At 51.7% G+C, this 26,896-nt stretch overlaps 1 protein-coding gene across 2 annotated transcripts; it reads right to left on the bottom strand.

The window, feature by feature from the left end:
• LOC141258667 (zinc finger protein 212-like) lies at positions 1-26,892 on the bottom strand. 2 transcript variants are annotated; one of them, XM_073673641.1, is made up of 5 exons: positions 26,739-26,891; positions 2,392-2,439; positions 2,076-2,235; positions 1,913-1,990; positions 1-1,667 (listed from the first exon to the last, which is right to left on the bottom strand). In XM_073673641.1, exons 2-5 carry the CDS (start codon positions 2,416-2,418, stop codon positions 115-117), a joined length of 1,818 nt encoding a protein of 605 aa, XP_073529742.1. In that variant the 5' UTR covers positions 2,419-2,439; positions 26,739-26,891; the 3' UTR covers positions 1-114. The 2 variants fall into 2 exon arrangements, with proteins under 2 accessions (XP_073529742.1, XP_073529743.1); XM_073673642.1 differs by lacking the exon at positions 2,392-2,439 and having other exon boundaries at positions 26,739-26,892.
• Between the last annotated feature and the right edge of the window lie 4 nt (positions 26,893-26,896).

The raw sequence follows: 26,896 nt of genomic DNA, 5'->3' as shown, positions 1-26,896 counted from the left end.
TCGGAGCTGAAGCTATTTATTAAAAATAAATAAGAAGTTTCTGACAAATATTATGAACATGCAAAATAGAAACCGTGAAACACGCGGAGGGTAGGGAGGCGGCCGCCATCTTGACTACTCTACTAATATAGTTCTTGGCCTCACGGGGGCAGCGTGCACACGGGGGCCCATGTCATGGGTCTTCTCGTGCACCTTCAGGTGATACTTGATGCTGTAGCTCCGGGGACATCGGTTACACTTGTAGGGCCGCTCGCCGGTGTGGACGCGGTTGTGGATCTTCAGGGTGTAGGCCTTGGTGAAGCTCTTGTCGCACACTTCGCACTTGTAGGGCCGGGCGCCACTGTGGTTTCGCCGGTGCTCTACGAAAGAGGAGCAGTCGCTGAAAGCTCGGTCGCACTCGTCGCACTTGTAAGGCCGCTCGCCTGTGTGCGTGCGCTTGTGCACGGTCAGGTGGGACTTCTCCCGGAAACTCTTGCTGCAGATGGTGCACGGGTACGGCTTGGCGCCAGAGTGCACCCTGAGGTGCCGCACCATGGAGGAATAGTCGCTGAAGCTTTTGGTGCACTCGGTGCACTGGTACGGCCGCTCTCCGGTGTGGGTCCTCCTGTGGACGCGGAGGTGGGAGATGACGCTGAAGCTCTTGGGACACTCCATGCACTGGTAGGGCCTCTCTCCGCTGTGGATTCTCTTGTGGACGGTGAGGAGGTTGTTCTTGGAGAAGCACTTGTGGCACTCCTCGCACTGATATGGCTTCTCCCCAGTGTGGATTCTCAGATGAACTTTCAGGGTGTAGGACTTACCGAAGCTCTTCTCGCAGACATGACACTTGTGGATCCTCTCCGGAGGAGCGGTGGGTTTGGCTCTCCGGAAGCGTCCGGCTTCGTGCGCCCACTCCTCATGCGTGGTCTTGTGGATCTTCAGCCGGATGTTCTGGGAGAAGCTCTTCTCGCATTTGGGACACTGATAGGGTTTCTCCCCGGTGTGGATTCTCTGGTGGACCTTCAGGTTGTAGGATTTGCTGAAGCCTTTCTCGCACACGTCACACACGTGCAGCTTCTTGGGGGGAGGGTCAGTGGGGCGGCCGGTGGTGTCCTGCTGGAGGAGACGTCTCACTTCCTTCAATCTTCGGTCCAGACGGTTGTGCTGGACCCTCAGGTGCTTCCTCCGGGTCACTTTGTCGGAGAAGCCCTTGCCACAATCGGGGCACTTGTACGGATTCTCCTCGGTGTGCAGCCGGCGGTGCAACTTCAGATAGTCTGAGCGGGAGAAGCCCTTACCGCAGTCCCGGCAGATGTACGGCTTCTCCCCGGTGTGAACTCGGGAGTGAATCCGGAGACGGTAGCGGCTGGGGAAGGTTTTCTTGCAGACGCTACAAGGGAAGGCGGAGTCCGGCCGGCGCTGCTTCCGGTAACAGTCCAGCAGCACGGACGCTGACTTCCGCTTCAGGAAGATCTTGTTCTGGGAGGAGGCGTCGAGGCCGCGGCTCAGGGACGAGGGGACAGGCAGCCAGTCCGCATTCTGCTCCTCCGTCTTCACCAGCTCCGGGCCGGAGGCGCCTCGTCTCCTCCTCCTTCTCCTGAGCGATTCATGGCTGACGGACGGAGCAGACGCAGATTCCTCCTTTATGATCACCGTCCGGATGGATGACATGTCCAAGTCTGTAGGATCTGAAAGAAGAGACACCAGTGAGCACCACGTGATACACAGCAGGAGGGTTGTTACAGTGTGTCGGTGCAGATCTCCCTTATGTCCCAGAATCCAACATGGTTCCCAAGCAAAGATCTTGGAAATGACAAGGCTTTGATAAGAATGTCATCTCATGGAGGGGAGACGTTCACAGGTGAGGGTCCCGCAGCTACAGTGGGGGAGGGGATGATACGAAGCACCCCCATCACAGTACCTTCCCACTTACCGCTCTCCTCCTTCACGGATGTCTGGGGTCTCCTTGCTCCTCGGACCAGCAGGACGTCACACACTTGTGCCGGGGGCCCTGAAATGAGCAGTGGTGTCATCCACCCTTAATATGGAGCTCCACCCCCTGCTAATCCGACCAATGAGCCATCAGCCCCCCGTACCTGGTACGCTGCTCTCCGTCTGCCAGACGCCCCCCAGCGAGGACACGGTCTCGTAGTTCTCCTTCATCACGCTCCGGTACAGCTCCTTCTGCCAGTCCTGCAGCCACCGCCACTCCGCTTCCGAGAAGTGCACCGCCACGTCCTCGAATGTGACCGGCCCCTGCGGAGGGGGAGGGGCAGTGAGTGACGGGGACAGCAGGCGGGCGGCCAATACAGCGTGTCCTCCTACTTATCTGATCCCATCCTGAGCTGCGGGAGGTCATCACTGCCCCCGCCGGTCACTGTGCAGCGCGGCATCGTGGGAGGAGACACTTACCGGATCACAGAGCTGCACCGGCTCCATCACCCCCAGAAAGCGGGGACCCTGCGGGAGAGCAAGACACAGTGACCCCCACCGGAGGACAGCAGGGAGCACGAGGGGGGGGGGGGGGGGGGAGTCACATATACACAGGATGATGGGGGGGAGTCACATATACACAGGATGGGGGAGGAGTCACATATACACAGGATGATGGGGAGGAGTCACATATACACAGGATGATGGGGAGGAGTCACATATACACAGGATGATGGGGGAGGAGTCACATATACACAGGATGATGGGGGAGGAGTCACATATACACAGGATGATGGGGAGGAGTCACATATACACAGGATGATGGGGAGGAGTCACATATAAACAGGATGATGGGGGAGGAGTCACATATACACAGGATGATGGGGAGGAGTCACATATACACAGGATGATGGGGGAGGAGTCACATATACACAGGATGATGGGGGAGGAGTCACATATACACAGGATGATGGGGGAGGAGTCACATATACACAGGATGATGGGGGAGGAGTCACATATACACAGGATGATGGGGAGGAGTCACATATACACAGGATGATGAGGAGGAGTCACATATACACAGGATGATGGGGAGGAGTCACATATACACAGGATGATGGGGAGGAGTCACATATACACAGGATGATGGGGAGGAGTCACATATACACAGGATGATGGGGGAGGAGTCACATATACACAGGATGATGGGGAGGAGTCACATATACACAGGATGATGGGGGAGGAGTCACATATACACAGGATGATGGGGGAGGAGTCATATATACACAGGATGATGGGGAGGAGTCACATATACACAGGATGATGGGGAGGAGTCACATATACACAGGATGATGGGGAGGAGTCACATATACACAGGATGATGGGGGAGGAGTCACATATACACAGGATGATGGGGGAGGAGTCACATATACACAGGATGATGGGGGAGGAGTCACATATACACAGGATGATGGGGAGGAGTCACATATACACAGGATGATGGGGAGGAGTCACATATACACAGGATGATGAGGAGGAGTCACATATACACAGGATGATGGGGAGGAGTCACATATACACAGGATGATGGGGAGGAGTCACATATACACAGGATGATGGGGAGGAGTCACATATACACAGGATGATGGGGGAGGAGTCACATATACACAGGATGATGGGGAGGAGTCACATATACACAGGATGATGGGGAGGAGTCACATATACACAGGATAATGGGGGAGGAGTCACATATACACAGGATGATGGGGAGGAGTCACATATACACAGGATGATGGGGGAGGAGTCACATATACACAGGATGATGGGGAGGAGTCACATACACAGGATGATGGGGGAGGAGTCACATATACACAGGATGATGGGGGAGGAGTCACATATACACAGGATGATGGGGGAGGAGTCACATATACACAGGATGATGGGGGAGGAGTCACCTATACACAGGATGATGGGGGAGGAGTCACCTATACACAGGATGATGGGGGAGGAGTCACCTATACACAGGATGATGGGGGAGGAGTCACCTATACACAGGATGATGGGGAGGAGTCACCTATACACAGGATGATGGGGAGGAGTCACCTATACACAGGATGATGGGGAGGAGTCACATATACACAGGATGATGGGGAGGAGTCACATATACACAGGATGATGGGGAGGAGTCACATATACACAGGATGATGGGGGAGGAGTCACATATACACAGGATGATGGGGGAGGAGTCACATATACACAGGATGATGGGGGAGGAGTCACATATACACAGGATGATGGGGAGGAGTCACATATACACAGGATGATGGGGGAGGAGTCACATATACACAGGATGATGGGGGAGGAGTCACATATACACAGGATGATGGGGAGGAGTCACATATACACAGGATGATGGGGGAGGAGTCATATATACACAGGATGATGGGGAGGAGTCACATATACACAGGATGATGGGGAGGAGTCACATATACACAGGATGATGGGGAGGAGTCACATATACACAGGATGATGGGGGAGGAGTCACATATACACAGGATGATGGGGAGGAGTCACATATACACAGGATGATGGGGAGGAGTCACATATACACAGGATGATGGGGAGGAGTCACATATACACAGGATGATGGGGGAGGAGTCACATATACACAGGATGATGGGGGAGGAGTCACATATACACAGGATGATGGGGGAGGAGTCACATATACACAGGATGATGGGGAGGAGTCACATATACACAGGATGATGAGGAGGAGTCACATACAGGATGATGGGGAGGAGTCACACACAGGATGATGGGGGAGGAGTCACATATACACAGGATGATGGGGAGGAGTCACATATACACAGGATGATGGGGAGGAGTCACATATACACAGGATGATGGGGGAGGAGTCACATATACACAGGATGATGGGGAGGAGTCACATATACACAGGATGATGGGGGAGGAGTCACATATACACAGGATGATGGGGAGGAGTCACATATACACAGGATGATGGGGAGGAGTCACATATACACAGGATGATGGGGGAGGAGTCACATATACAAAGGATGATGGGGAGGAGTCACATATACACAGGATGATGGGGGAGGAGTCACATATACACAGGATGATGGGGGAGGAGTCACATATACACAGGATGATGGGGGAGGAGTCACATATACACAGGATGATGGGGGAGGAGTCACATATACACAGGATGATGGGGGAGGAGTCACATATACACAGGATGATGGGGGAGGAGTCACATATACACAGGATGATGGGGGAGGAGTCACATATACACAGGATGATGGGGGAGGAGTCACATATACACAGGATGATGGGGGAGGAGTCACATATACACAGGATGATGGGGGAGGAGTCACATATACACAGGATGATGGGGAGGAGTCACATATACACAGGATGATGGGGAGGAGTCACATATACACAGGATGATGGGGAGGAGTCACATATACACAGGATGATGGGGAGGAGTCACATATACACAGGATGGGGGAGGAGTCACATATACACAGGATGATGGGGGAGGAGTCACATATACACAGGATGATGGGGGAGGAGTCACATATACACAGGATGATGGGGGAGGAGTCACATATACACAGGATGATGGGGAGGAGTCACATATACACAGGATGATGGGGGAGGAGTCATATATACACAGGATGATGGGGGAGGAGTCACATATACACAGGATGATGGGGGAGGAGTCACACATACACAGGATGATGGGGCGGAGTCAGATATACACAGGATGATGGGGAGGAGTCACATATACACAGGATGATGGGGGAGGAGTCACATATACACAGGATGATGGGGGAGGAGTCACATATACACAGGATGATGGGGGAGGAGTCACATATACACAGGATGATGGGGAGGAGTCACATATACACAGGATGATGGGGGAGGAGTCACATATACACAGGATGATGGGGAGGAGTCACATATACACAGGATGATGGGGAGGAGTCACATATACACAGGATGGGGGAGGAGTCACATATACACAGGATGATGGGGAGGAGTCACATATACACAGGATGATGGGGAGGAGTCACATATACACAGGATGATGGGGGAGGAGTCACATATACACAGGATGATGGGGAGGAGTCATATATACACAGGATGATGGGGAGGAGTCACATATACACAGGATGATGGGGGAGGAGTCATATATACACAGGATGATGGGGGAGGAGTCACATATACACAGGATGATGGGGGAGGAGTCACATATACACAGGATGATGGGGAGGAGTCACATATACACAGGATGATGGGGAGGAGTCACATATACACAGGATGATGGGGAGGAGTCACATATACACAGGATGATGGGGGAGGAGTCACATATACACAGGATGATGGGGAGGAGTCACATATACACAGGATGATGGGGAGGAGTCACATATACACAGGATAATGGGGGAGGAGTCACATATACACAGGATGATGGGGAGGAGTCACATATACACAGGATGATGGGGGAGGAGTCACATATACACAGGATGATGGGGAGGAGTCACATACACAGGATGATGGGGGAGGAGTCACATATACACAGGATGGGGGAGGAGTCACATATACACAGGATGATGGGGAGGAGTCACATATACACAGGATGATGGGGAGGAGTCACATATACACAGGATGATGGGGGAGGAGTCACATATACACAGGATGATGGGGAGGAGTCATATATACACAGGATGATGGGGAGGAGTCACATATACACAGGATGATGGGGGAGGAGTCATATATACACAGGATGATGGGGGAGGAGTCACATATACACAGGATGATGGGGGAGGAGTCACATATACACAGGATGATGGGGAGGAGTCACATATACACAGGATGATGGGGAGGAGTCACATATACACAGGATGATGGGGAGGAGTCACATATACACAGGATGATGGGGGAGGAGTCACATATACACAGGATGATGGGGAGGAGTCACATATACACAGGATGATGGGGAGGAGTCACATATACACAGGATAATGGGGGAGGAGTCACATATACACAGGATGATGGGGAGGAGTCACATATACACAGGATGATGGGGGAGGAGTCACATATACACAGGATGATGGGGAGGAGTCACATACACAGGATGATGGGGGAGGAGTCACATATACACAGGATGATGGGGGAGGAGTCACATATACACAGGATGATGGGGGAGGAGTCACATATACACAGGATGATGGGGGAGGAGTCACATATACACAGGATGATGGGGGAGGAGTCACCTATACACAGGATGATGGGGGAGGAGTCACATATACACAGGATGATGGGGGAGGAGTCACATATACACAGGATGATGGGGGAGGAGTCACCTATACACAGGATGATGGGGGAGGAGTCACCTATACACAGGATGATGGGGGAGGAGTCACCTATACACAGGATGATGGGGAGGAGTCACCTATACACAGGATGATGGGGAGGAGTCACCTATACACAGGATGATGGGGAGGAGTCACATATACACAGGATGATGGGGAGGAGTCACATATACACAGGATGATGGGGAGGAGTCACATATACACAGGATGATGGGGGAGGAGTCACATATACACAGGATGATGGGGGAGGAGTCACATATACACAGGATGATGGGGGAGGAGTCACATATACACAGGATGATGGGGAGGAGTCACATATACACAGGATGATGGGGGAGGAGTCACATATACACAGGATGATGGGGGAGGAGTCACATATACACAGGATGATGGGGAGGAGTCACATATACACAGGATGATGGGGGAGGAGTCATATATACACAGGATGATGGGGAGGAGTCACATATACACAGGATGATGGGGAGGAGTCACATATACACAGGATGATGGGGAGGAGTCACATATACACAGGATGATGGGGGAGGAGTCACATATACACAGGATGATGGGGAGGAGTCACATATACACAGGATGATGGGGAGGAGTCACATATACACAGGATGATGGGGAGGAGTCACATATACACAGGATGATGGGGGAGGAGTCACATATACACAGGATGATGGGGGAGGAGTCACATATACACAGGATGATGGGGGAGGAGTCACATATACACAGGATGATGGGGAGGAGTCACATATACACAGGATGATGAGGAGGAGTCACACACAGGATGATGGGGAGGAGTCACACACAGGATGATGGGGGAGGAGTCACATATACACAGGATGATGGGGAGGAGTCACATATACACAGGATGATGGGGAGGAGTCACATATACACAGGATGATGGGGGAGGAGTCACATATACACAGGATGATGGGGAGGAGTCACATATACACAGGATGATGGGGGAGGAGTCACATATACACAGGATGATGGGGAGGAGTCACATATACACAGGATGATGGGGAGGAGTCACATATACACAGGATGATGGGGGAGGAGTCATATATACACAGGATGATGGGGAGGAGTCACATATACACAGGATGATGGGGGAGGAGTCACATATACACAGGATGATGGGGGAGGAGTCACATATACACAGGATGATGGGGGAGGAGTCACATATACACAGGATGATGGGGGAGGAGTCACATATACACAGGATGATGGGGGAGGAGTCACATATACACAGGATGATGGGGGAGGAGTCACATATACACAGGATGATGGGGGAGGAGTCACATATACACAGGATGATGGGGGAGGAGTCACAGATACACAGGATGATGGGGGAGGAGTCACATATACACAGGATGATGGGGGAGGAGTCACATATACACAGGATGATGGGGAGGAGTCACATATACACAGGATGATGGGGAGGAGTCACATATACACAGGATGATGGGGAGGAGTCACATATACACAGGATGATGGGGAGGAGTCACATATACACAGGATGGGGGAGGAGTCACATATACACAGGATGATGGGGGAGGAGTCACATATACACAGGATGATGGGGGAGGAGTCACATATACACAGGATGATGGGGGAGGAGTCACATATACACAGGATGATGGGGAGGAGTCACATATACACAGGATGATGGGGGAGGAGTCATATATACACAGGATGATGGGGGAGGAGTCACATATACACAGGATGATGGGGGAGGAGTCACATATACACAGGATGATGGGGGAGGAGTCACACATACACAGGATGATGGGGCGGAGTCAGATATACACAGGATGATGGGGAGGAGTCACATATACACAGGATGATGGGGGAGGAGTCACATATACACAGGATGATGGGGGAGGAGTCACATATACACAGGATGATGGGGGAGGAGTCACATATACACAGGATGATGGGGAGGAGTCACATATACACAGGATGATGGGGGAGGAGTCACATATACACAGGATGATGGGGAGGAGTCACATATACACAGGATGATGGGGAGGAGTCACATATACACAGGATGGGGGAGGAGTCACATATACACAGGATGATGGGGAGGAGTCACATATACACAGGATGATGGGGGAGGAGTCACATATACACAGGATGATGGGGAGGAGTCATATATACACAGGATGATGGGGAGGAGTCACATATACACAGGATGATGGGGGAGGAGTCATATATACACAGGATGATGGGGGAGGAGTCACATATACACAGGATGATGGGGGAGGAGTCACATATACACAGGATGATGGGGGAGGAGTCACATATACACAGGATGATGGGGAGGAGTCACATATACACAGGATGATGGGGAGGAGTCACATATACACAGGATGATGGGGAGGAGTCACACATAGGATGATGGGGGAGGAGTTACATATACACAGGATGATGGGGGAGGAGTCACACATACACAGGATGATGGGGGAGGAGTCACATATACACAGGATGATGGGGAGGAGTCACATATACAAAGGATGATGGGGAGGAGTCACATATACACAGGATGATGGGGGAGGAGTCACATATACACAGGATGATGGGGGAGGAGTCACATATACACAGGATGATGGGGGAGGAGTCACATATACACAGGATGATGGGGGAGGAGTCACATATACACAGGATGATGGGGAGGAGTCACATATACACAGGATGATGGGGAGGAGTCACATATACACAGGATGATGGGGAGGAGTCATATATACACAGGATGATGGGGGAGGAGTCACATATACACAGGATGATGGGGGAGGAGTCACATATACACAGGATGATGGGGGAGGAGTCACATATACACAGGATGATGGGGGAGGAGTCACATATACACAGGATGATGGGGAGGAGTCACATATACACAGGATGATGGGGAGGAGTCATATATACACAGGATGATGGGGAGGAGTCATATATACACAGGATGATGGGGGAGGAGTCACATATACACAGGATGATGGGGGAGGAGTCACATATACACAGGATGATGGGGGAGGAGTCACATATACACAGGATGATGGGGAGGAGTCACATATACACAGGATGATGGGGAGGAGCCACATATATACAGGATGATGGGGGAGGAGTCACATATACACAGGATGATGGGGGAGGAGTCACATATACACAGGATGATGGGGGAGGAGTCACATATACACAGGATGATGGGGGAGGAGTCACATATACACAGGATGATGGGGGAGGAATCACATATACACAGGATGATGGGGAAGGAGTCACATATACACAGGATGATGGGGAGGAGTCACATATACACAGGATGATGGGGGAGGACTCACATATACACAGGATGATGGGGAGGAGTCACATATACACAGGATGATGGGGAGGAGTCACATATACACAGGATGATGGGGGAGGAGTCATATATACACAGGATGATGGGGGAGGAGTCACATATACACAGGATGATGGGGGAGGAGTCAAATATACACAGGATGATGGGGGAGGAGTCACATATACACAGGATGATGGGGGAGGAGTCACATATACACAGGATGATGGGGGAGGAGTCACATATACACAGGATGATGGGGAGGAGTCACATATACACAGGATGATGGGGGAGGAGTCACATATACACAGGATGATGGGGGAGGAGTCACATATACACAGGATGATGGGGGAGGAGTCACATATACACAGGATGATGGGGGAGGAGTCACATATACACAGGATGATGGGGGAGGAGTCACATATACACAGGATGATGGGGGAGGAGTCACATATACACAGGATGATGGGGAGGAGTCACATATACACAGGATGATGGGGAGGAGTCACATATACACAGGATGATGGGGAGGAGTCACATATATACAGGATGATGGGGGAGGAGTCACATATACACAGGATGATGGGGAGGAGTCACATATATACAGGATGATGGGGGAGGAGTCCCATATACACAGGATGATGGGGAGGAGTCCCATATACACAGGATGATGGGGGAGGAGTCACATATACACAGGATGATGGGGGAGGAGTCACATATACACAGGATGATGGGGGAGGAGTCACATATACACAGGATGATGGGGAGGAGTCACATATACACAGGATGATGGGGAGGAGTCACATATACACAGGATGATGGGGAGGAGTCACATATACACAGGATGATGGGGAGGAGTCACATATACACAGGATGATGGGGAGGAGTCACATATACACAGGATGATGGGGAGGCGTCACATATACACAGGATGATGGGGAGGCGTCACATATACACAGGATGATGGGGAGGAGTCACATATACACAGGATGATGGGGAGGAGTCACATATACACAGGATGGGGGAGGAGTCACATATACACAGGATGATGGGGGAGGAGTCACATATACACAGGATGATGGGGGAGGAGTCACATATACACAGGATGATGGGGGAGGAGTCACATATACACAGGATGATGGGGAGGAGTCACATATACACAGGATGATGGGGGAGGAGTCACATATACACAGGATGATGGGGGAGGAGTCACATATACACAGGATGATGGGGGAGGAGTCACATATACACAGGATGATGGGGCGGAGTCAGATATACACAGGATGATGGGGAGGAGTCACATATACACAGGATGATGGGGGAGGAGTCACATATACACAGGATGATGGGGGAGGAGTCACATATACACAGGATGATGGGGAGGAGTCACATATACACAGGATGATGGGGAGGAGTCACATATACACAGGATGATGGGGAGGAGTCACATATACACAGGATGATGGGGAGGAGTCACATATACACAGGATGATGGGGGAGGAGTCACATATACACAGGATGATGGGGAGGAGTCACATATACACAGGATGATGGGGGAGGAGTCACATATACACAGGATGATGGGGAGGAGTCACATATACACAGGATGATGGGGAGGAGTCACATATACACAGGATGATGGGGGAGGAGTCATATATACACAGGATGATGGGGAGGAGTCACATATACACAGGATGATGGGGGAGGAGTCACATATACACAGGATGATGGGGGAGGAGTCACATATACACAGGATGATGGGGAGGAGTCACATATACACAGGATGATGGGGAGGAGTCACACATACACAGGATGATGGGGGAGGAGTCACACATACATAGGATGATGGGGAGGAGTCACATATACAAAGGATGATGGGGGAGGAGTCATATATACACAGGATGATGGGGGAGGAGTCATATATACACAGGATGATGGGGGAGGAGTCACATATACACAGGATGATGGGGGAGGAGTCACATATACACAGGATGATGGGTAGGAGTCACATATACACAGGATGATGGGGGAGGAGTCATATATACACAGGATGATGGGGGAGGAGTCACATATACACAGGATGATGGGGGAGGAGTCACATATACACAGGATGATGGGGGAGGAGTCACATATACACAGGATGATGGGGAGGAGTCACATATACACAGGATGATGGGGGAGGAGTCACATATACACAGGATGATGGGGGAGGAGTCACATATACACAGGATGATGGGGGAGGAGTCACATATACACAGGATGATGGGGGAGGAGTCACATATACACAGGATGATGGGGGAGGAGTCACATATACACAGGATGATGGGGGGAGGAATCACATATACACAGGATGATGGGGAAGGAGTCACATATACACAGGATGATGGGGAGGAGTCACATATACACAAGATGATGGGGGAGGACTCATATATACACAGGATGATGGGGAGGAGTCACATATACACAGGATGATGGGGAGGAGTCACATATACACAGGATGATGGGGGAGGAGTCATATATACACAGGATGATGGGGGAGGAGTCATATATACACAGGATGATGGGGGAGGAGTCACATATACACAGGATGATGGGGGAGGAGTCACATATACACAGGATGATGGGGGAGGAGTCACATATACACAGGATGATGGGGGAGGAGTCACATATACACAGGATGATGGGGAGGAGTCACATATACACAGGATGATGGGGGAGGAGTCATATATACACAGGATGATGGGGGAGGAGTCACATATACACAGGATGATGGGGGAGGAGTCACATATACACAGGATGATGGGGGAGGAGTCACATATACACAGGATGATGGGGGAGGAGTCACATATATACAGGATGATGGGGGAGGAGTCACATATACATAGGATGATGGGGAGGAGTCACATATATACAGGATGATGGGGAGGAGTCACATATATACAGGATGATGGGGGAGGAGTCACATATATACAGGATGATGGGGGAGGAGTCCCATATACACAGGATGATGGGGGAGGAGTCCCATATACACAGGATGATGGGGTAGGAGTCACATATACACAGGATGATGGGGGAGGAGTCACATATACACAGGATGATGGGGGAGGAGTCACATATACACAGGATGATGGGGAGGAGTCACATATACACAGGATGATGGGGAGGAGTCACATATACACAGGATGATGGGGAGGAGTCACATATACACAGGATGATGGGGGAGGAGTCACATATACACAGGATGATGGGGCGGAGTCACATATACACAGGATGATGGGGAGGAGTCACGTATACACAGGATGATGGGGAGGAGTCACGTATACACAGGATGATGGGGAGGAGTCACATATACACAGGATGATGGGGAGGAGTCACACACAGGATGATGGGGAGGAGTCACATATACACAGGATGATGGGGAGGAGTCACATATACACAGGATGATGGGGAGGAGTCACATATACACAGGATGATGGGGGAGGAGTCACATATACACAGGATGATGGGGGAGGAGTCACATATACACAGGATGATGGGGGAGGAGTCACATGTACACAGGATGATGGGGGAGGAGTCACATATACACAGGATGATGGGGGAGGAGTCACATGTACACAGGATGATGGGGGAGGAGTCACCTATACACAGGATGATGGGGGAGGAGTCACCTATACACAGGATGATGGGGGAGGAGTCACCTATACACAGGATGATGGGGAGGAGTCACCTATACACAGGATGATGGGGAGGAGTCACCTATACACAGGATGATGGGGAGGAGTCACCTATACACAGGATGATGGGGAGGAGTCACATATACACAGGATGATGGGGAGGAGTCACATATACACAGGATGATGGGGAGGAGTCACATATACACAGGATGATGGGGGAGGAGTCACATATACACAGGATGATGGGGGAGGAGTCACATATACACAGGATGATGGGGGAGGAGTCACATATACACAGGATGATGGGGAGGAGTCACATATACACAGGATGATGGGGGAGGAGTCACATATACACAGGATGATGGGGGAGGAGTCACATATACACAGGATGATGGGGAGGAGTCACATATACACAGGATGATGGGGGAGGAGTCATATATACACAGGATGATGGGGAGGAGTCACATATACACAGGATGATGGGGGAGGAGTCACATATACACAGGATGATGGGGAGGAGTCACATATACACAGGATGATGGGGGAGGAGTCACATATACACAGGATGATGGGGAGGAGTCACATATACACAGGATGATGGGGAGGAGTCACATATACACAGGATGATGGGGAGGAGTCACATATACACAGGATGATGGGGGAGGAGTCACATATACACAGGATGATGGGGGAGGAGTCACATATACACAGGATGATGGGGGAGGAGTCACATATACACAGGATGATGGGGAGGAGTCACATATACACAGGATGATGAGGAGGAGTCACATACAGGATGATGGGGAGGAGTCACACACAGGATGATGGGGGAGGAGTCACATATACACAGGATGATGGGGAGGAGTCACATATACACAGGATGATGGGGAGGAGTCACATATACACAGGATGATGGGGGAGGAGTCACATATACACAGGATGATGGGGAGGAGTCACATATACACAGGATGATGGGGGAGGAGTCACATATACACAGGATGATGGGGAGGAGTCACATATACACAGGATGATGGGGAGGAGTCACATATACACAGGATGATGGGGGAGGAGTCATATATACACAGGATGATGGGGAGGAGTCACATATACACAGGATGATGGGGGAGGAGTCACATATACACAGGATGATGGGGGAGGAGTCACATATACACAGGATGATGGGGGAGGAGTCACATATACACAGGATGATGGGGGAGGAGTCACATATACACAGTATGATGGGGGAGGAGTCACATATACACAGGATGATGGGGGAGGAGTCACATATACACAGGATGATGGGGGAGGAGTCACATATACACAGGATGATGGGGGAGGAGTCACATATACACAGGATGATGGGGGAGGAGTCACATATACACAGGATGATGGGGGAGGAGTCACATATACACAGGATGATGGGGAGGAGTCACATATACACAGGATGATGGGGAGGAGTCACATATACACAGGATGATGGGGAGGAGTCACATATACACAGGATGATGGGGAGGAGTCACATATACACAGGATGGGGGAGGAGTCACATATACACAGGATGATGGGGGAGGAGTCACATATATACAGGATGATGGGGGAGGAGTCACATATACACAGGATGATGGGGGAGGAGTCACATATACACAGGATGATGGGGAGGAGTCACATATACACAGGATGATGGGGGAGGAGTCATATATACACAGGATGATGGGGGAGGAGTCACATATACACAGGATGATGGGGGAGGAGTCACACATACACAGGATGATGGGGCGGAGTCAGATATACACAGGATGATGGGGAGGAGTCACATATACACAGGATGATGGGGGAGGAGTCACATATACACAGGATGATGGGGGAGGAGTCACATATACACAGGATGATGGGGGAGGAGTCACATATACACAGGATGATGGGGAGGAGTCACATATACACAGGATGATGGGGGAGGAGTCACATATACACAGGATGATGGGGAGGAGTCACATATACACAGGATGATGGGGAGGAGTCACATATACACAGGATGGGGGAGGAGTCACATATACACAGGATGATGGGGAGGAGTCACATATACACAGGATGATGGGGGAGGAGTCACATATACACAGGATGATGGGGAGGAGTCACATATACACAGGATGATGGGGAGGAGTCACATATACACAGGATGATGGGGGAGGAGTCATATATACACAGGATGATGGGGGAGGAGTCACATATACACAGGATGATGGGGGAGGAGTCACATATACACAGGATGATGGGGGAGGAGTCACATATACACAGGATGATGGGGAGGAGTCACATATACACAGGATGATGGGGAGGAGTCACATATACACAGGATGATGGGGAGGAGTCACACACAGGATGATGGGGGAGGAGTTACATATACACAGGATGATGGGGGAGGAGTCACACATACACAGGATGATGGGGGAGGAGTCACATATACACAGGATGATGGGGAGGAGTCACATATACAAAGGATGATGGGGAGGAGTCACATATACACAGGATGATGGGGGAGGAGTCACATATACACAGGATGATGGGGGAGGAGTCACATATACACAGGATGATGGGGGAGGAGTCACATATACACAGGATGATGGGGGAGGAGTCACATATACACAGGATGATGGGGAGGAGTCACATATACACAGGATGATGGGGAGGAGTCACATATACACAGGATGATGGGGAGGAGTCATATATACACAGGATGATGGGGGAGGAGTCACATATACACAGGATGATGGGGGAGGAGTCACATATACACAGGATGATGGGGGAGGAGTCACATATACACAGGATGATGGGGGAGGAGTCACATATACACAGGATGATGGGGAGGAGTCACATATACACAGGATGATGGGGAGGAGTCATATATACACAGGATGATGGGGGAGGAGTCATATATACACAGGATGATGGGGGAGGAGTCACATATACACAGGATGATGGGGGAGGAGTCACATATACACAGGATGATGGGGGAGGAGTCACATATACACAGGATGATGGGGAGGAGTCACATATACACAGGATGATGGGGAGGAGCCACATATATACAGGATGATGGGGGAGGAGTCACATATACACAGGATGATGGGGGAGGAGTCACATATACACAGGATGATGGGGGAGGAGTCACATATACACAGGATGATGGGGGAGGAGTCACATATACACAGGATGATGGGGGAGGAATCACATATACACAGGATGATGGGGAAGGAGTCACATATACACAGGATGATGGGGAGGAGTCACATATACACAGGATGATGGGGGAGGACTCACATATACACAGGATGATGGGGAGGAGTCACATATACACAGGATGATGGGGAGGAGTCACATATACACAGGATGATGGGGGAGGAGTCATATATACACAGGATGATGGGGGAGGAGTCACATATACACAGGATGATGGGGGAGGAGTCAAATATACACAGGATGATGGGGGAGGAGTCACATATACACAGGATGATGGGGGAGGAGTCACATATACACAGGATGATGGGGGAGGAGTCACATATACACAGGATGATGGGGAGGAGTCACATATACACAGGATGATGGGGGAGGAGTCACATATACACAGGATGATGGGGGAGGAGTCACATATACACAGGATGATGGGGGAGGAGTCACATATACACAGGATGATGGGGGAGGAGTCACATATACACAGGATGATGGGGGAGGAGTCACATATACACAGGATGATGGGGGAGGAGTCACATATACACAGGATGATGGGGAGGAGTCACATATACACAGGATGATGGGGAGGAGTCACATATACACAGGATGATGGGGAGGAGTCACATATATACAGGATGATGGGGGAGGAGTCACATATACACAGGATGATGGGGAGGAGTCACATATATACAGGATGATGGGGGAGGAGTCCCATATACACAGGATGATGGGGGAGGAGTCCCATATACACAGGATGATGGGGGAGGAGTCCCATATACACAGGATGATGGGGGAGGAGTCACATATACACAGGATGATGGGGGAGGAGTCACATATACACAGGATGATGGGGAGGAGTCACATATACACAGGATGATGGGGAGGAGTCACATATACACAGGATGATGGGGAGGAGTCACATATACACAGGATGATGGGGAGGAGTCACATATACACAGGATGATGGGGAGGCGTCACATATACACAGGATGATGGGGAGGAGTCACATATACACAGGATGATGGGGAGGAGTCACATATACACAGGATGATGGGGAGGAGTCACATATACACAGGATGGGGGAGGAGTCACATATACACAGGATGATGGGGGAGGAGTCACATATACACAGGATGATGGGGGAGGAGTCACATATACACAGGATGATGGGGGAGGAGTCACATATACACAGGATGATGGGGGAGGAGTCACATATACACAGGATGATGGGGAGGAGTCACATATACACAGGATGATGGGGGAGGAGTCACATATACACAGGATGATGGGGGAGGAGTCACATATACACAGGATGATGGGGGAGGAGTCACATATACACAGGATGATGGGGCGGAGTCAGATATACACAGGATGATGGGGAGGAGTCACATATACACAGGATGATGGGGGAGGAGTCACATATACACAGGATGATGGGGAGGAGTCACATATACACAGGATGATGGGGAGGAGTCACATATACACAGGATGATGGGGAGGAGTCACATATACACAGGATGATGGGGAGGAGTCACATATACACAGGATGATGGGGAGGAGTCACATATACACAGGATGATGGGGGAGGAGTCACATATACACAGGATGATGGGGAGGAGTCACATATACACAGGATGATGGGGGAGGAGTCACATATACACAGGATGATGGGGAGGAGTCACATATACACAGGATGATGGGGAGGAGTCACATATACACAGGATGATGGGGGAGGAGTCATATATACACAGGATGATGGGGAGGAGTCACATATACACAGGATGATGGGGGAGGAGTCACATATACACAGGATGATGGGGGAGGAGTCACATATACACAGGATGATGGGGAGGAGTCACATATACACAGGATGATGGGGAGGAGTCACACATACACAGGATGATGGGGGAGGAGTCACACATACATAGGATGATGGGGAGGAGTCACATATACAAAGGATGATGGGGGAGGAGTCATATATACACAGGATGATGGGGGAGGAGTCATATATACACAGGATGATGGGGGAGGAGTCACATATACACAGGATGATGGGGGAGGAGTCACATATACACAGGATGATGGGTAGGAGTCACATATACACAGGATGATGGGGGAGGAGTCACATATACACAGGATGATGGGGGAGGAGTCACATATACACAGGATGATGGGGGAGGAGTCACATATACACAGGATGATGGGGGAGGAGTCACATATACACAGGATGATGGGGAGGAGTCACATATACACAGGATGATGGGGGAAGAGTCACATATACACAGGATGATGGGGGAGGAGTCACATATACACAGGATGATGGGGGAGGAGTCACATATACACAGGATGATGGGGGAGGAGTCACATATACACAGGATGATGGGGGAGGAGTCACATATACACAGGATGATGGGGGGAGGAATCACATATACACAGGATGATGGGGAAGGAGTCACATATACACAGGATGATGGGGAGGAGTCACATATACACAAGATGATGGGGGAGGACTCATATATACACAGGATGATGGGGAGGAGTCACATATACACAGGATGATGGGGAGGAGTCACATATACACAGGATGATGGGGGAGGAGTCATATATACACAGGATGATGGGGGAGGAGTCATATATACACAGGATGATGGGGGAGGAGTCACATATACACAGGATGATGGGGGAGGAGTCACATATACACAGGATGATGGGGGAGGAGTCACATATACACAGGATGATGGGGGAGGAGTCACATATACACAGGATGATGGGGAGGAGTCACATATACACAGGATGATGGGGGAGGAGTCATATATACACAGGATGATGGGGGAGGAGTCACATATACACAGGATGATGGGGGAGGAGTCACATATACACAGGATGATGGGGGAGGAGTCACATATACACAGGATGATGGGGGAGGAGTCACATATATACAGGATGATGGGGGAGGAGTCACATATACACAGGATGATGGGGAGGAGTCACATATATACAGGATGATGGGGAGGAGTCACATATATACAGGATGATGGGGGAGGAGTCACATATATACAGGATGATGGGGGAGGAGTCCCATATACACAGGATGATGGGGGAGGAGTCCCATATACACAGGATGATGGGGTAGGAGTCACATATACACAGGATGATGGGGGAGGAGTCACATATACACAGGATGATGGGGGAGGAGTCACATATACACAGGATGATGGGGAGGAGTCACATATACACAGGATGATGGGGAGGAGTCACATATACACAGGATGATGGGGAGGAGTCACATATACACAGGATGATGGGGGAGGAGTCACATATACACAGGATGATGGGGCGGAGTCACATATACACAGGATGATGGGGAGGAGTCACATATACACAGGATGATGGGGAGGAGTCACGTATACACAGGATGATGGGGAGGAGTCACATATACACAGGAAGATGGGGAGGAGTCACATATACACAGGATGATGGGGAGGAGTCACACACAGGATGATGGGGAGGAGTCACATATACACAGGATGATGGGGAGGAGTCACATATACACAGGATGATGGGGAGGAGTCACATATACACAGGATGATGGGGGAGGAGTCACATATACACAGGATGATGGGGGAGGAGTCACATATACACAGGATGATGGGGGAGGAGTCACATGTACACAGGATGATGGGGGAGGAGTCACATATACACAGGATGATGGGGAGGAGTCACATATACACAGGATGATGGGGAGGAGTCACATATACACAGGATGATGGGGGAGGAGTCACATATACACAGGATGATGGGGGAGGAGTCACATATACACAGGATGATGGGGGAGGAGTCACATATACACAGGATGATGGGGAGGAGTCACATATACACAGGATGATGGGGGAGGAGTCACATATACACAGGATGATGGGGAGGAGTCACATATACACAGGATGATGGGGAGGAGTCACATATACACAGGATGATGGGGGAGGAGTCATATATATGTAGCACCCTGAGGATTCGGCTGCTACAGGGGTATTGCACCTCAACCCAGAGGTGTGGTATTCCACTCCCGGGTAAAGATGGAGTGTGGAACTGAGCTCAGTTAGCTGCATACACTACATACATCCCATTTCCGAGGGACAGACCGATGGTACTCCCACTAGGAATATGTGCAGGTACGACAGTGTCTGTCCCTGGCTGGAGTGGGAGGGGGGTGGAACATCCCAGTAGTGTAGGGGCAGATAGGGGGAGCAGTCTGGGTAAGGCTAGGAGCTCATTGGGTGCTGGTCACCTGAGCTCACACATAGAGGGAGTATATAAGGTGGGAACCATCTTAGATCAGGGTCAGTCTTCTGTAGAGGGTTAGTGAGTCCTGAGAGAGGTCCAGGAGCGCCTGCAGAGAGAAGAGAGAGGAGAAGAGAAGGACCCAGAGGGGGAGAAGAAGGAACCCCAAGAACCTAGTATACAACCAGAAGGGTGAAGGGTTGGCACGCAAGGGAACCGGATCCCAAATTAGTGGAGGAGAGAAACAACCCTCAGCTAAGAACCGGAGGCTGCGACACTTCATGTGGAGCAGCCCCTCACTAAGTCCACTAAGAAGGCACACCAGGCATAGGGTCAGGGAACCCCGGAGAGGTGCACCCACCAAGAGGCCCGAGGGAGCCGGATATAAGTGGACCCCTGGTGAGAAAGGCCAGTAGAAAGGACAGTCAGAAAGGGAGCTCAGGACCACGCTCCAGATTGCTTGGGGGTTGGCCGAGTCCAGGACCTGGTGGACGCAGCACGGCTCGGGCGGTCACTCAAGGCCAGAGTGACCAACAGAACAGCAGTAAGTAAAAACCCTGAACTGCACAGCCCGACTCTGAGTCTTCTTACCATCCACACTGCACCACCACTACCACCATCCTCTACACCTGACCCCCTGAGGCTATACCCCTCCCGTTGGGGGTTATACTACCCGAAGCTGCACACATACCACCAGCCTCAGCGGAGCCTGCTGCAGCGGCGGCCGTATTGACCGCAAATCAACGGGTGGCGTAGTCGACACAAAGAACAACTAATAACATCTGTAAAGACTGCCACACACTGAGCTTGACACCCTGGGCACGGACCGGGTCACCGCCACTCGGAGACTACAACCCCCATCTGATCCGGCTCCGGGTATCCCCCAAACAACACTGGCCCAGGGGGCGCGTCAACTTTGGCGTAGTCGGAAGGATAACGTGCCCGCAACAACTGGGTACTGCGTGCCTGAAGAAAAGTTCACCGTTACCTCAAAAAGAAGTCTCCCGCCGGTTCTGGAGTGTCCCCGCCAACGGACCCCATCACAGGTCGTTTCCCGCCGGTTGTCCGCCATTTGAAGCTTTTTCCCGCCATCCATGGAGTTTCCCGCCACTGGGAGACGATTCCCGCCATTTCCAAAGATTTCCCGCCTTGGAAGAGCGGACGCCATTATGGGCGTGCCAGAGGGTGGCAAAAGGCCACCTCCCATCGTGGGCCAGGTCGAAGAATGGCGCCAAAAGCGGAAACCGCGCCCACCAACAGAGACTGTGATGCTGGAAGTGTCCATCAGCGTGAGAGAACTGCCCCTGGAACTGACAATCACTAAGTTGCCCCGGGACCACCCTCAATGTGGGCGGAGACAGAACAAAAGAACGAAGATGGGTGCAGCCTGGGGGAGTCTGGAGAGAGCGCACCCGGAGACAAGAAGTCTGGAGAGGAGTCCAGAGAAAGCGTACCCGGAGATGGAGGGAGAGACAGGCAGCACCGACCCAGTGGTCAGGAGCCTGCTGCAAGCAACAACCCCACTAGGCTTAGTGGAGATCCTAGCACAGCTCCCCCGAGACCGGGAGTGTGCACAGATCGCGCTGGAGGGCCTCGCACGGAGGATGGCCCAGGTGCAGCAAGACACGCTGACGGAGTGGAGCCGTGAGATGGCCCAGCAGACCGGAACCCGTCAGCGGAGCACGCCGCCCGAGACGAGGAGACAGACCGCCTCTGAGGATGGCGCAGGAGGAATGAAGGCAGGAGACGGCGCCGAGAAGGGAGCTGAACGGACGGAGGCAGGTAAAGGGGACGTCTCTACCCCGAGCCGAGAAACCGTGTACCTGTCCCAGCTCCCCGTCGCAGAGCCCGAAATTCCCCCTGCCGTGCCCGTCGCTGCATCGTCACCGTGCCAGACTAGGCCTCAAGCAGAAGCCGCGGCCGCGACCCCTGTGACGTCACGCGCCCCAACCCTGAGCGCGGCGAAGCAGGAAATACCATCGGCCTGGTCGCAAGGCCGAGTGCCCCCGGGCGCCGCAGTACCAACAGCGCCCTCTACCTCTGCCGAGCCACCGGCCTGGTCGCAAGGCCAGGAACACCCGGGCGCCGCCGTCTTCACGGTGCCCTTTACCTTTAGGGTGCCCCAAGCCTGGTCGCAAGGCCTGGTCGACCCGGGCGCCGCTACCATCAACGCGCCCTCAACATCTCGAGTGCCGCACCTGGGCGAAGATCTATTTGCCCAGCACACGTGCCCGGATGGGCAGCCCTTTGTATGGCCCCAGGAGTACTACCAACTGGAACTCCAAAGAGCAAGGCCCCTGTGCGAGCCCCTGATTCCGGCTCCGAAGCCCGTCAGGAGAACCCCGCTCCCGCTAGAAGAAGCACAATTCGAGTGGGACCCCACCGGAGGAGACCTCATGGGGTTCACTCAAGAAACGCGGGCAGCCGCAGCTGAACGTGCGGAGTGCTGCCGGCAGCAGTTAGAGGTCTTCGACCGGGAGAGGAGAGAGAGGCGGGTCCGAGAGCAGCGGCTGCAGGAACAGAGCGGAGAGCAGAAGAGCCGGACCAGGAGGAACCCCCGTGCAGCTCATGGTCCCCGTGCCACCGGGACTGTAATTAAATTCCAACTGCAGCACGGTTGGGGTTTCATCAGGGATCATCATACCCCCGGCGACGTCTTTGTCACCCGCAGAGACGTAGAAAGCCATCTGCCGGAGGGACACAGAGGTCGTGACCTATATGTAGGGGACGAGGTCACGTTCACCCGGCACAAGTGTGCCAAAGGACCCTACGCCCTCCATGTACATCGCCTGACGGAGGAGGAGCTGCGGTGTGAGGAGGAGCAAGAGGACCCGGACGGGTCTGAAGACAAAGAAGGAGCAGGAGGACGCCGTCATTAAAGTACGGTAAAGAGACTGTACATAGTTACCCGTCGGGGTACAGTGAACTGTTACTGCTGCTAGTTAAAATATAGTCCCCGTTGGGACCAGCAAATTGAACTGAAACCCGTGTGTCCCTATTCCCACTGACCGAGGACTGAGAGCGGTCATTCCTTTCCTAATACCTGGCCGAGGACTGAGAGCGGCCATATCTCCCCTTGTACATAGTTGCGCTTTTTAAGGCGCCCCCAACTGGTTTTATAGGAAAGCCGTGTTTTTCTACCAGAGACTGTCGCACTTTACCCGGTCACAAGTCGCACCGTGGCCGAAGGAACAAGAAAGTTTTATATAAAAAGTTTATGCTGATGATATATATATAATGTTTTATATGTTTATGTTGTTATGAAAATTTGTATGTTTATGGATGTTTTGTTTTCTTACAGCCCGAGGACGTGCTGTGATTTACCAGGGGGGAATGTAGCACCCTGAGGATTCGGCTGCTACAGGGGTATTGCACCTCAACCCAGAGGTGTGGTATTCCACTCCCGGGTAAGGATGGAGTGTGGAACTGAGCTCAGTTAGCTGCATACACTACATACATCCCATTTCCGAGGGACAGACCGATGGTACTCCCACTAGGAATATGTGCAGGTACGACAGTGTCTGTCCCTGGCTGGAGTGGGAGGGGGGTGGAACATCCCAGTAGTGTAGGGGCAGATAGGGGGAGCAGTCTGGGTAAGGCTAGGAGCTCATTGGGTGCTGGTCACCTGAGCTCACACATAGAGGGAGTATATAAGGTGGGAACCATCTTAGATCAGGGTCAGTCTTCTGTAGAGGGTTAGTGAGTCCTGAGAGAGGTCCAGGAGCGCCTGCAGAGAGAAGAGAGAGGAGAAGAGAAGGACCCAGAGGGGGAGAAGAAGGAACCCCAAGAACCTAGTATACAACCAGAAGGGTGAAGGGTTGGCACGCAAGGGAACCGGATCCCAAATTAGTGGAGGAGAGAAACAACCCTCAGCTAAGAACCGGAGGCTGCGACACTTCATGTGGAGCAGCCCCTCACTAAGTCCACTAAGAAGGCACACCAGGCATAGGGTCAGGGAACCCCGGAGAGGTGCACCCACCAAGAGGCCCGAGGGAGCCGGATATAAGTGGACCCCTGGTGAGAAAGGCCAGTAGAAAGGACAGTCAGAAAGGGAGCTCAGGACCACGCTCCAGAATTGCTTGGGGGTTGGCCGAGTCCAGGACCTGGTGGACGCAGCACGGCTCGGGCGGTCACTCAAGGCCAGAGTGACCAACAGAACAGCAGTAAGTAAAAACCCTGAACTGCACAGCCCGACTCTGAGTCTTCTTACCATCCACACTGCACCACCACTACCACCATCCTCTACACCTGACCCCCTGAGGCTATACCCCTCCCGTTGGGGGTTATACTACCCGAAGCTGCACACATACCACCAGCCTCAGCGGACCCTGCTGCAGCGGCGGCCGTAGTGACCGCAAATCAACGGGTGGCGTAGTCGACACAAAGAACAACTAATAACATCTGTAAAGACTGCCACACACTGAGCTTGACACCCTGGGCACGGACCGGGTCACCGCCACTCGGAGACTACAACCCCCATCTGATCCGGCTCCGGGTATTCCCCTAAAGAATATGGCCCAGGGGGCGCGTCATATACACAGGATGATGGGGGAGGAGTCACATATACACAGGATGATGGGGAGGAGTCACATATACACAGGATCATGGGGAGGAGTCACATATACACAGGATGATGGGGGAGGAGTCACATATACACAGGATGATGGGGGAGGAGTCACATATACACAGGATGATGGGGGAGGAGTCACATATACACAGGATGATGGGGGAGGAGTCACATATACACAGGATGATGGGGGAGGAGTCACATATACACAGGATGATGGGGAGGAGTCACATATACACAGGATGATGGGAGAGTTGTCACATATACACAGGATGATGAGTGTTGTAGTGATGTGCAGCATTGAGGGTTCTCGGCTGCTGTATTATGTCACCATCGCTCACCTTCTTATCAGGTGACTCATGACGTCATGGCTCAGTAATGACGTAGGGTGACGTCATTGCAGAGTTTGGAGGAGGAGGATGAGATATCTGCTGTCTACAGCGCGGAGCTCCGGACGGAAGTGACGTCACGATATGGATGAGGCCAAACATGGGATATT

This window comes from Phyllobates terribilis, unplaced genomic scaffold (genome assembly GCF_046119375.1).
Source record: "Phyllobates terribilis strain yellow unplaced genomic scaffold, ASM4611937v1 Scaffold_3__8_contigs__length_932513732, whole genome shotgun sequence".
Taxonomy (NCBI): domain Eukaryota; kingdom Metazoa; phylum Chordata; class Amphibia; order Anura; family Dendrobatidae; genus Phyllobates; species Phyllobates terribilis.
The sequence above is the reverse complement of the archived record's forward strand: the minus strand, read 5'-3'. Positions and strand labels throughout refer to the sequence as shown.